We start from the raw sequence: 12517 nt of genomic DNA, 5'->3' as shown, positions 1-12517 counted from the left end.
TTGGTCACAGCTATAGAAAGCTAATGAATAGGAATGCTGCATGTATTTAGAAGAGTAGTAACAATATGTGTTGAAGGTACATGCTTATTATAAGAAATGCCTAACTATGTAACTTCAATGAAGGATTTCTTTTTCAGTTTCATTTGCCAGCTGGATATGTGGGATTGGTCTTCCTGGGTTTGGCACTGGCCTATGCCATTTCTTCACCGCTGCTTGGCATACTAAGTGATAAAATGCCAGTATGTACACTTGATGTTTACTTGAATTGTTTTTGTGTGCGTAGATCAGTTTTCTAACGGTTCCTCTTGCACTCTAAAGTTTCCTTTAGCACTCTAAAGGTCCATCGGTTAAAACTGGTGGACTGATGGAGAGTCTCCAATGTTTTCAACCTCAGCCATCACCCAGAGAAGATTCATTTTTAATTACTTCATATGGACAAAAAGGATTCTTAGCTGAGACTGTTAGAAATGATTAGTTTATACTTTCTTTTCAATTTCTTAAAAGAAGAAAATCTTCCTGTGCTGCCACAGATTCATCCTGAAAATGAATCTGTAAAAATTAGGAAGAATACTAGGGAGTATTATAATGGGACTTAATTAAATTGAGAAATTTGGCTTTAGGAAAATTCTGATTTACAAAGTGGGAGTTTTAAGCATCAGCCATGTAAATGCACATTGATTATCCATTTTCTTAGCAGAAAATCACTTCTGTTTTAATGTAGTCCAACCTATTCCTTCTAGATCCTTACTATACAAAACTGACCAGCCAAATCTTAAAGTTTTATGGCTTCTTCTATGACATTAGTGCTTAGTTTTTGTATTTTCTCTCCTCATTTGACTTGCATATATATTTCAGCACTTACATCATGTGGGAATATTGGGTAACCCAGATGGCAAAAAAACTAATGTCTTAAAAAAATGTTTGCAATTTAGGATTAACATAGTTGTGAGCCAGGCATGTTGGTATATACCAGTTATCCCAACACTTGGGAGACTAAGGCATGAGATGTCCAGTTTGAGGCTGCCTGGACTACATGGTAAAACCTTGTCTTGGAAAAAATAAATTCATACAGAAGGAAAGAAAGAAAGAGAAAGGAAGAAAGAAAGAGAGAAAGAAAGCCAAGAAAGAAAGAGAGAGAGAGAAAAAACAGCTAAGAAAGAAAGGAAGGAAGGAAGAAAGAGAATGAAAAAGAGAGAGAGGGAGGGAGGGGGGAGGAGGAAGGAAGGAAGCAAGGAGGGAAGGCTACTGCCTTACACAACAGAACAGATAATATATTGCTGTGATTTTTTTTTAGACTGAGTTTATAGAAGTTTATAAGGGATAATTTTACTGGACACTATTTTTGGCTATTTAGACTTCTATAACAAACATCATACTCTGAGGAATTAAAAAAAGAGTTTTTTTTTCATTTTTTAAAATTTACTTTTACTGTCCAGGTGATACACAGAGGGTTACAGTTACATACATAAGGTGGTGAGGACATTTCTTGTCAAACATTGTTGCCCCCTCCCTTGTTTTTCTCCCACTTTCCCTTCCCCCAAGTTGTTATAAAGTTCATTTCCAACATATCTTGTGAGTATCATTGAATTTTATATTGGTACCCTGTGTTTTGTATATATGTTGCTCTGAATGAGGGAAGAGAAGAGGAACAACAAATGAGACAAAGGACAAGGGGTGAACCAATGCAACAGCGATACTCTTCTATTCATTTCTTTATTCCCTTTATCCCATCTACCTATGTAGTAAAAGGAAACCAATATTTTTTTGAAATGGAAACATGCTCTTTATAGTTTTAGTTTTGTCTTTTGTTTTGAGACTAAGTTTCCTACTATATTTGCCTGGGCTATCCTTGAACTCTGCTTCCTGGTCCTCATTCTTGCTCTTACTGCTGAATCTTATTTCATTGTATTCTGTATTTGTACCATCATTTGTTTGTTCAATCGCTCTTTTCTTTTAGTTTTTTAAATGGTTTTATTGAGATTAAGTGATTACATAAATTTCGCAGTGTTGTGAGATAGTGATGCTTAGTTTAAGTCACGAACACATTTTAACCTTCACAAGGCAAATTCTCATTATTATGGTCTATAATGCTTGTGAATTGTATGAGCTTTGACAATGCAACTATTTCTTCCACATCAGGTGATATGTACATTTCTTTCCTTTTGTTTAGTGTCAGCTGTTCCCTCTTTCTCTCTCATATCCTCTTTCCCATCACTGCCCTTGAGTTGTTTAGTTCATTTTCATTTATGTCCAGTGCAGCTGCTGGGCCCCTCTGTTGTATATTTTCCTGTTTCCCTCTGATTTTGTGCTGAGGGCCAATTTTTGCTTGATGGATGGCTGATGGCTGTCTCTAGTGTCTCCTTTTTAGAAGAAGGGACAAGAGAACTCTCTGAGGATTCTCTGTAAGAGAGCTCCACCTTCAAGACCAAATCACCGTCCTAAAGCCTGCCTCCAGATACCATAATTAGGATTTAATATAGGAATTTGAGGGGAATATTCCCATTCTGTCTGTATTAAGGGCTTTTCAAAACCAGGCAATTCTGTGTGTGTGTCTTTGTGTGTGTCTGTGTGTCCTAGGGCTTGAATTCACTCCAGGCTAGCATTCAATCACTTGAGCCACAGCTTCACTTCTAATTTAATTAGATATAAGAGTCTCCCAGACTTTCCTTCTCTGGCTGACTTTGAACTGCAATCCTGGGATCTCAGCCTCCTGATGATAGGATCTGATGATAGGATCTCAGCCTCCTAGAATTATAGGCATGAGCCATGGGTGCCTAGCTATTAATGTGATTTTTTTACCTATTTTGACTAGTTGGTGGCTTCTGTATGGTGACTGTTTAGGAAACTCTTAGATATTTTGAATAGTTAACAATGTGCAAAATTCTATAACACACACCCTCCTAAGGAATCTATGTCCTTTGCTCATCCTTTACCTTGTGGTATATTGTCCTTCCTTTTGAGTTAACATCTATTTTTTCTTAAATGTAAAAGTTCTTTTCTTTTTTCAAGGCATTGGTAGTTTTGAGTTATCATGATTTGCGTTCTCTAATGGTTTTTAAGTATGTTTGCTTCTAGACGGTTCTTCTCTAAGCATTTCTCTGGGCTCTTTTTCTTTACCAGAATCAAAGGAAATGGCTTCTGGTGTTTGGCAATTTAATCACAGCAGGGTGTTACATTCTCTTAGGACCTGTCCCAATTTTTCACATTAAAAGGTAATTTTTCTCTTTCAGGGTTTTGACCAAATGACACTAATAATTATTTCAAAAAGAGTATTCTACTGATATGACTTAGTAATTTAAGCCTTAATGGTTAAATAATTCTTTTTATTTAGGTCTCTATTGAGTTATTTGCTAGTCTGATAGTATTTTATATTCCTAGACATTTGGGTCTAACAAACAAGACTGCTAAATCTTTATCAAATCAAAAAATGCTAAGTCTTCTGTTTCAACCCAATACTTGTTAGTGCTTGTTTTAAAATAGCATTTGTTTCTACTAACTTTTGCTTTATAGTTTTTAGAATGTATATGTATGTATGTGTGTATGCATATGTGCACATATATAAATAACAACGATTACTTTTTCTTGCTTAGTACTGGGATTTGAATACAGAACCTCAAGGGTTCTTTACAGTTTAAGCCACACTCCCAACCTTAGAATATATCTTTTTCTATTTTCACTCACTTCTTGAGTCTGGGACCACATTTGGGATGTTTGTAGCATCTAATAGTTTCTCACTAAAGCTTGTTAATTTTTTTTTCTGAAATAAAGTGAGCTTGTTAGATCTTTTAAGATACTTTTTGGAGAAGATGTGTTATGGGAAGAGAGATCTCAGTCTTTCAGACTTGGATTTGAGTTTTGACTATGTCACTTACTATGGTGTGAACTTGGGCAAATCAGTAAACTTCTAGGAGCCTTGTCTTATTATCTGCAAAAAAAAGGAGCACCTGTAATGTGAAAGCAGCCATACATAACACTTACTTACGGGAATGAGTGTGGCTGTGTTTCAGTACAGGTTTATTCTTTGACAGTGACATTTAAATTCTATATAATTTTACAATAAAGAGTCAAAATAATATTTATATCACAAATATTAAATGAGATAATATATGAAGTTCCTGCTGTCATGCTCAAAATAGAACAAATAATAGTTTCATCTCTTCTTTTACCCCTTCCTTTATTATTGCTTAGTTAGTGAGTTTCAAGGCTACATGATTCTAAATGAATAGAATTTGGAGAGAATTTTGTATAGTAAGGTTGTTGGCCCAAGATGCTTGCTACTTTATCCAAAGATATTATCAGATAGATGAACTGATTTTTTTCTTCACAAATACAAGGAGCTAATAGATGATCAGGCTTAATGGCAATAGAACTGGATAGGAATGACAATAAAACTAGTTACATAATCTGTTAAACTAACTTCTCTGAGCCAGGCACCAGTGCTCAAACCTGTAATCCTCGCTACTCAGGATGCACAGAGTTCTGAGGATCACAGTTCAAAGCCAGGAAAGTCTATGAGACTCTTATCTCTAATTATCCATCAACAAGCTAGAAGTGGAGCTGTGGCTCAAGTGGTAGAATTTAGCCTTGTGCAATAAAGCTCAAGAATAGAGTACAGGTCCTGCATTCAAGTCCCATGCCATCATAATCAAACAAAAATAAAACTAACTTCTCTGAGATCTTATCCTTTTCACCTTTAAGATGGTGTATCTTAAAATGCTAATGTTTTGTTTTTTATAAAACTCTCTTATAGTCAGCTGTGGCTGCTGGTGCTGGTATTAGTTATAATTGGCATCTCCGCTGGAATGAGCATAATTCCAACTTTCCCAGAGATCCTCAGTTGTGCATAGTAAGTGACTCCCATTGCTTGAACAGCTGCCTTGTGGCTAGCTTCCTCAAATCTCTTGGTTTTTGTCTGATGTTGAGTACCTTCCCCGATAGTAAATCTTCATGATCTCCTAGTCTGAAAATGTTATGATATAAATTCTATTAACACACAAATAGGTTTTAAAAAAAAGGATTAGTCATAGATGATTGGCTCGGTTTATACTTCAGCGTATACATCATTTTGCAAGGCCAAACAAATGGAAAGTCTTTGGCACTGTCCCTCTTTCATAGGAGATCCATACAGGAGCACAGGTACTTGGCCATTGGTCCTGGATAGGACAGGCCTTTCAATGAAAAATACCAAGTACAATGATAGTGCTGGGTCCAGTCTACACATCTCACAGAAGTATAGAACTCCCTCTGTGTTTCCTTAAAGCCACCCATTGTTCTGCTTGACTCATTTGGGAATCTCTTAGATGATTGTGATTTATAAGAATGTAATACAAAGGGGTTATAATTCTTTATATTGTACCATATATGTGATAAAATTATCTTCAGAAAAATTATGGAAATTCCTTCAAGTTACATGGATATATTTTATTTTACTTGTTGGTCTTAAAATGTTGTGTATACTAAGCATATTTTCCACCATTGAGTCATATTCCAAGGTTCCTCGATTTGCTCTTTTATGTTAGAGACCGAATGTTCTTGTTGTTGGTTTCCAGGTTATTCCTGGTTTATCTTAATCCCATGCAAGTTTTCCTGTTTTTGAAAATCAATGAACTTGGCGCTGGGAAGGTGGCTCAGTGGTAGAGTGCTTGTGCATGCATGAGACCCTGAGTTCGATTCCTCAGCACCACATAAGCAGAAAAAGCCAGAAGTGGCGCTGTGGCTCAAGTGGTAGAATGCTAGCCTTGAGCTGAAGAGCTGAGGGACAGCATCCAGGCCCAGAGTTCAGGGCCCATGACCAGCAAAAAAAAAAAAAATATGAACTTTTTTTTATTTATTATCTTTAAGTAGTTGCGTGTATAAAGGAGTTGCCATTTAACAAAGCAGTTTGTGAATACAGTGCATCTTGATCAATGTCACCCCTTTCAACATTCTCACCACCCCTCCCCTACCCATCCCTTTCCTCATTCTTCTTAAATTGGTAGGATATACTCGGATTCTTGTCTGCATGTTTCCTCTCTTCTCTTCTTCATATGCTTACCCTTTTCCTCTTGACCCCACTCCACCCCTTTTGAGTAGCCACTTGTAAGCATTATGCCCACCTGTGGTCCTCAGCTCCATTGAGACTTGAGCTCTTCCCTGCCCTGGATTTCCTACCTTACAGCTGCTCCTCCCTCTCTCCACCCAGACCCACCTGAACTCCCATCCATCTCACTTCCTAACCCCCAGACCCTGCTGCTACCTATAGTAGAGGCTGCCATGTGCTCTCTCTCTGGGGGAAATATGGATCCTCTAATAAACCTTGTAATCATCTTCCTCCTGGGCCTGCCTGCCTCCGTGTGGTCCCCTGGCATGGATGGGGAGGGTCCTTTCACCACTTCCTTGTATTTTATTTTGCTGAATTTAATTTTGGCTTTCTAAGGAATTACATTATTTGAGATCTCACTTGAATCTATGGTATTTCAGTTAATACAGTTATATACACTTGCATACCATCCAATGTATTTACTCACGAGTTTGTATGTAAGCTAAATCTAGTTTCCACATATAAAGGAAAACATGGGTCCTTTGTCTCCTGGGTCTGACTTACTTCATATACTCATGTCTCTCTTTGCAGTGAGAATGGATTTGAAGAAGGATTAAGTACACTGGGACTCGTTTCAGGTCTCTTTGGTGCCATGTGGTCAGTTGGGTGAGTAGTCATTGAATTTACTCAGACCTGAAAGACAGAAAATACTGTCTTTATTTTACGGATGAAAAATATTTAGACACCAAGAGGTCACATGAGTTTCTCAAAGACTAACAGTTTACACTGGGGAGAGCATGAGTCCTAATCTACATCTTCTGCCTTAGAATCCTAGTCTACCAGCAGACTGAATGCCAAATCAGAGTGGTCCCACTCTGTTTCAGTTGAATGATATTTGTGAAATTCCTTTAGCACATCACCCATTTCAAAAAATGTATTCCTTGGACTGGGAAGGTAGCTCTTTAGTAGAGTGCTTGCCTCCTATGCATGAGGCCCTGGGTTCACTTCCTCAGCACTACATAAACAGAAAAAGCTGAAAGTGGCGCTGTGGCTCAAGTGGTAGAGCACTCGCCTTGAGCTGAAGAGCTGAGGGACAGCGCCCAGGCCCAGAGTTCAAGCCCCACAACTGACCAAAAAAAAAAAGTATTCGTTTAGTGATGTATTTACTTAATTTTTAGCTTCTACTATGCCAAAGAGATAACTGTATCATAGCAGCATCACAGATAGTGAATAAAGATGTATTGAATGGATTCATATTAGATGCAAATACTGTAAGGAGAAGGAGTAAAGATTCTTTTGAACATGTCATACTTATAAAAGCTTTTTTTTAACATAAGCTGCCAACCTTTCAAAAATTGTTTAAATAAATTTAAAAACAGCATTTTGGTAGAATTTTCTTTCTTTTCTCTCCCTTCTCTTTTTGTGGTACTGAGGATCAAACACAGGGCCTCAGGACCTCACACACTATATTCTGCCATTGAGCTACACCCCCAGCCCTAGAATTATTTTCTTATAGCCATGCTTTGTCCAAGAACTGGCCTTTTTCTTCGGAATTTATATCTCCAGTAAAAGGAAGATGCATGCCTAATGTATCATGCACCTTACATAAAGTATTTTTGTGCACTATTTAATATTCATTCATTCTTCTTTCCATTGTTAGTGCTTTTATGGGACCAATGCTTGGTGGATTTCTGTATGAGAAAATTGGTTTTGAGTGGGCAGCAGCTATACAAGGCCTGTGGTCTCTCATAAGTGTAAGTAACCATCTTTTTCCCTCTTTTTTTGTCCATTTCTTTGTGATTTGAGGAAACTTAACTTAAAGGATTTAAATTAACTTTACCTTTTATTATGTTAAAGGGACTAGTGATGGGCTTATTTTATCTTCTGGAGTACTTCAGAAAGAAAAGGTATGCTTAACCTCAGGTCTTTTTTTTTCCCTCCCCATAAAAGCCAATTTATGGAGATGGGAAAGAAATACTGTCTTAGATTCATTCTTTTAGTCAGCAGATTTCTGGGTACCCTGAGGCTTATCACTTGGTGGACATTAGGAGCGTATCTGGAGCGGGCACCTGTGGCTCATGCCTGTAATCCTAATTCCTCAGGAGACTGAGATCTGAGGATCATGGTTCAAAGCCAACTTGGACAGGAAAGTCTGTGAGACCTTGATCTCCAATTAAGCACCAAAAGCACTTGAGCTGTGGCTCAAGTGGTAGAGTACTAACCTTGAGCAAAAAAGCTCAGGGACAATGCTCAGGCCTCTAGTTCAAGCCTCAGGACCAACCAGTACCTGCTGCCCCCCTCCCCCCACACACACCCAAGAACATGTTCAGGTGGAGATGTAGGTACTGTGAGTGTTTCTTTGTTTTTAAGATAAATAATACTGAGATTCCCCTATTGTTTTTTCCCTCCAATGTAGGTCTAAATCTCAAGACACTGATAGCATGGAAGATGAACAAACTGACCTTTTGTCTGGTGAAAGCTAGCCTCACAAGTCTTGTTACAAGATGGAGAGATGGGTTCTCCTGGCCTTGAACATCGCTGCTAGAAGTGTTTCTTAGGTGCACAAACAGAACTTGGTGGACCTCATATTTGCATTCTTGAGAGAGTCAACTTATATTTGGACAATTCTTTGTTGGACTAGACTTAACAGTTGTTTTGAAAAGTTAGCTTACTGAGCCAACTATATGAGAAAGGGAATGACAAATCAGCAAGTTTGTGGATTTTTTTTTTTCTATGCCAGTACTAGGGCTTGAACTCAGGGCCTCATGTTCTCATTTGGCTTCTATCATCAGAGCTGGTGCTCTACCAATTGTGCCACGCCTCCCATCTTGTGTTTTACTGGTTGGTTAGACATGTAGTCTCACAGACTTTTCTGTCTGGTTTAGTATCAGACTTCAATCCTCCAGGCCTCAGCCTTCTGAGTAGCGTGATTACAGGCCTAAGCCACTGGCACCCAGCTAAAGTTTGTATATTTTAGTCACCAATATTGGCTCTGGCTTTTTTTGTGTCTTCTGCTTACTATTTATTTAAGGCACTGTTTCTATGAATATATCTTTTCAGTCACTAAGAAAAAATGAGGTGATTTGTTTTGTACTATACATATAAAAATAACGCAAAATATAAGAATTATTGTGAAATCCATTTTAGAAAGATATATGCTGTCTGTGTGCTGAGGGTTTTGTTCTTGTTGAAAATTTAAATTTTTTGCCTGGAAAAACTCTGTAGCATTGCTTGGCCCTTAATTTTTCTTGCAAAAAATTTGTATTTGTGTAAGATGTTCGTTTTTGTGACATTTTCAATTAAGATCTAAATTTTTATAAACATTACGTGGTATCACATTAATTATTCATTTATCTTACTGTCTTTGTGTTTCACGTCTACCCTCTGATTTCTTTTTGCTTGCTTTGTGTGTGTGCACACTCTTACTTAAAATTACCCTTAGGTTTGCGAAGGGACTTCAGTTCAACTTCAGTTTCAATTTATGAGTGATAACTGTCACTCTTTCCATCACTCTTCCTCACCCTCATCTATGAATAGTTTTGGTGGATATATTCCATCCCTAGAGCAGAGTAGCACTCCTCTATACCCAGACAAGTTTATACGTTGTATATTAGGAACACTTCTAACGTCCTGTAAAATCTATGCTTATTTGACTGCTTTCATTGGACTGACATTTTACTGAGGTGCTAGGGATTTAGTTGTGATCATGATAAACATAATCTTTGCCTTCCTTGAAGGTAGTAAAGTATAACAGTGGAAAGAAATAAAGAGAGGTAGATAAAGTGAAGATGGGGAGAGAGAGAGGGAAAGAGAGAGAGAGAGAGAGAAAGTATGTTTTCTGTGAACAAATGTCTATTATTCCTTCATATTTTCCTTGGAAATTTATGTGGAAATTTGCCAGACTTTTTCTCAATTCTTTGGAAGGGTTTTGTGATTAAACAAAGCCTTTCTAATTTTAGTTTGTATATTTATTATAATACCGGTAACTCCTTCAAGGAGCCTCAGTTTGATATCCCAGGAAGACCAGAGTTGGTGACTTGCAATACTCCATTTGGAAGACTTGGCATTTCTGCATGCTTTGATAGACTTCCATGATGCCGGTGTTACCCTGGCAAATGATCTCCAAGTAGATACCATCTCATCCTGTTTCCCACTGCTTGGATAAATGTTTTGCCTCTTCTGTTAGTTACTGAATTTCATTCAGCTTGGGCAATGGGAATGAGAATGAGTCTTCTTGTGACCAACACACTTCATCTGAGCCTATATATAACAGATAACTCATGACCAGGTTATACTTCTAAATACAGAGCAATTAATTCTTCAGATAGGCTCTGTCTTAACTTTTTGCTTTGTATTGTAATTCCTCACTTGTTTGCTATCCTTTCACAAAAAGAAAGTAGTGCTTGATTGTAATATAATTATAGTCATAGTTATCTAAAACATTTATGTGTATTATTCTATGTTGTCATTACTACAGCTCTTCGTGATAGGTACTAAGATGTCCATTTACAAATTAGGAAACTGACACAGAAAGTGCAATTAACTTGACAAAGGCCATCCTCCTAGCAAGAGGGTAAGCAGGGACCTGAACAGGGATGTACTCTAAACTGCCAGAAGCAGACAAGAATATTTATATGCTGCTGTATTTCTAATTACTCTAAAAGTTAAAAGGAAATGTAGCTTAGACATACAAATATTTTCTTAGAGTTTCTGTTTGTCAGTTATTGCTTGCTTGAGAGCTCTATACTTCATCAAGTTTCTGGCTGGGGAGCAATCATCTGAACTCCTTAGTCTTCAGGAACACTCAGTTGCTTAGTGGCTTTTGACAGAGAGAACTTCATTTCTTTTTAATTTTTGAGTCATAAGACCTCATTATAAGTGTATCCCTATGACAGGGCACTACCTCAGAGCAAATGATGAAAGAAGGGTGAAAGACAGAGAGAGAACGAGAAACAGAGAAAGAGATGGAGGAGGAGGAGAAGGAGGAGGAGGAGGAGGAAGTTGAACTGCCATTTCTGACCAGTTATTACTACCATTACTTCATTAGAAGTGTGACACTTGGGCCAGGGTAGAGAATTAGATCCTCTCATTAGAAAAGACAATGTTGAGGAATGTTTGGACATATTTGCAAGTCACCACAGTGGGAAAAAGGGAAAATTGTACATTTCCTTCCTCAAACTATTATCTCTTGAACACCAAGATTTTTAGGCTTCTTTTAATCTTTAAAATTGCTAATAAATATTATTATATTCAAATTTCATTTAAAATGAGGCTAATAGACATCTAATCTCTTCTAAGAGAAGAGATTGTAACTAATGTGACTGCTGTGATCACAGGCTTAATTTTGATAAATTGACAAATGTGTATGTGTGTGTATATTGTTGTTTCCCATTCACATGGAATGCGCCACATTCTCCCAAGGTGTACCATTATGACACGGGAACACAGAGGGGAAAGATCCTTGTTGCAAAGGTGGATTCACATTCCTTAGTCTCTCCAGTTTTTCCAGCAGCTGTGAAATGGAGCTCCTGTGCTATAAATATCCATCTCTTCCCAGCATAAGACAAAAACGTGAGGGCCTTTGTTTTCTGGGATGGCTTCAACTTCACAGAACTTACTTGAAAGTGCAGAAACTCTTAGCAATTTGTCAAAAAAAGTTATGTTGTCATTTAAGCAAAAGAATGTTACAAAGAAAAAGGAAGAGAATGATGTCTGTTTTCTGGGAGTTTTTACAGGACTTTGTGGCCAATGGGAAAGAGCATATTGGCACATAATATTGGCTTCAGTCACAGGCAATAGTTTAGTGCAAGTAAATTCTAGGTTAACATTTCGTATTTATTCCAGGAAACCAAGTGCTCTCACTTGGCATGGCTTCATACAATATTACACACACACACACTCACACACAACATTAAAAAAAATTGAACCTGACCAAGATGCCTTCCAATTTGATATTGTGGTGATGTTCAACTACAAATGCTAACAATCTGAATGTGAACCTAGAAATGATTAGGAATACTATCTATACCTTAGTTCCTCCTCTTATCAGATGATAAGAGGACAAGTTGGGCTGATGTAATTTTTTTAAAACCAGAGACATTTGATTTCACTGGCTCAACTGCCTAATGCGAGAATGATTCACTTCCTTTCTTCAAGGTTCTTCCTCTGAAGTGCATTAACCTGACCATTCATGGCACACACTGGCGCCTGACTTTGTGACTGGGAGATGGCGGGGGGGGGGGGGGGGCTCGCCCCACCAGGGCCTGGCACCCAGCCAACTCAGAGAATGGCCACGACACAGTCTTGGGCATCAGACATTGGGTGGTCTCACTAAGCGCTTCCTGTCTCTTGCAGGACAGGCAGGAGAGGACTCTGCTACCGCAGCCACAGGCCCAGCTCATGCCCACTGTAGGACCAACAACCCCAGCTAGTCTGAGCCCTGAGCCTTGCCTTTTTGTTGATTTTTATCATCAAGATCTAGTTTCCAAGGGCCCCTAA

General features: G+C 38.1%; 1 protein-coding gene and 1 pseudogene across 1 annotated transcript in view; both read left to right on the top strand.

The window, feature by feature from the left end:
• Slc18b1 (solute carrier family 18 member B1) overlaps positions 1–9361 on the top strand; it is a 26971-nt gene extending 17610 nt beyond the window's left edge. The window contains exons 8-14 of the mRNA XM_042690417.1: positions 138–239; positions 3121–3212; positions 4751–4846; positions 6611–6685; positions 7680–7773; positions 7877–7926; positions 8436–9361. Coding sequence (XP_042546351.1) covers positions 138–239; positions 3121–3212; positions 4751–4846; positions 6611–6685; positions 7680–7773; positions 7877–7926; positions 8436–8502 — 576 coding nt within the window. The 3' untranslated portion in view covers positions 8503–9361. The remainder of the gene's footprint in view (positions 1–137; positions 240–3120; positions 3213–4750; positions 4847–6610; positions 6686–7679; positions 7774–7876; positions 7927–8435) is intronic.
• LOC122122671 lies at positions 8716–12517 on the top strand (annotated as a pseudogene).

This window comes from Dipodomys spectabilis, unplaced genomic scaffold (genome assembly GCF_019054845.1).
Source record: "Dipodomys spectabilis isolate Male_0828 unplaced genomic scaffold, ASM1905484v1 ptg000001l, whole genome shotgun sequence".
NCBI classification, from domain to species: domain Eukaryota; kingdom Metazoa; phylum Chordata; class Mammalia; order Rodentia; family Heteromyidae; genus Dipodomys; species Dipodomys spectabilis.
The sequence above is the reverse complement of the archived record's forward strand: the minus strand, read 5'-3'. Positions and strand labels throughout refer to the sequence as shown.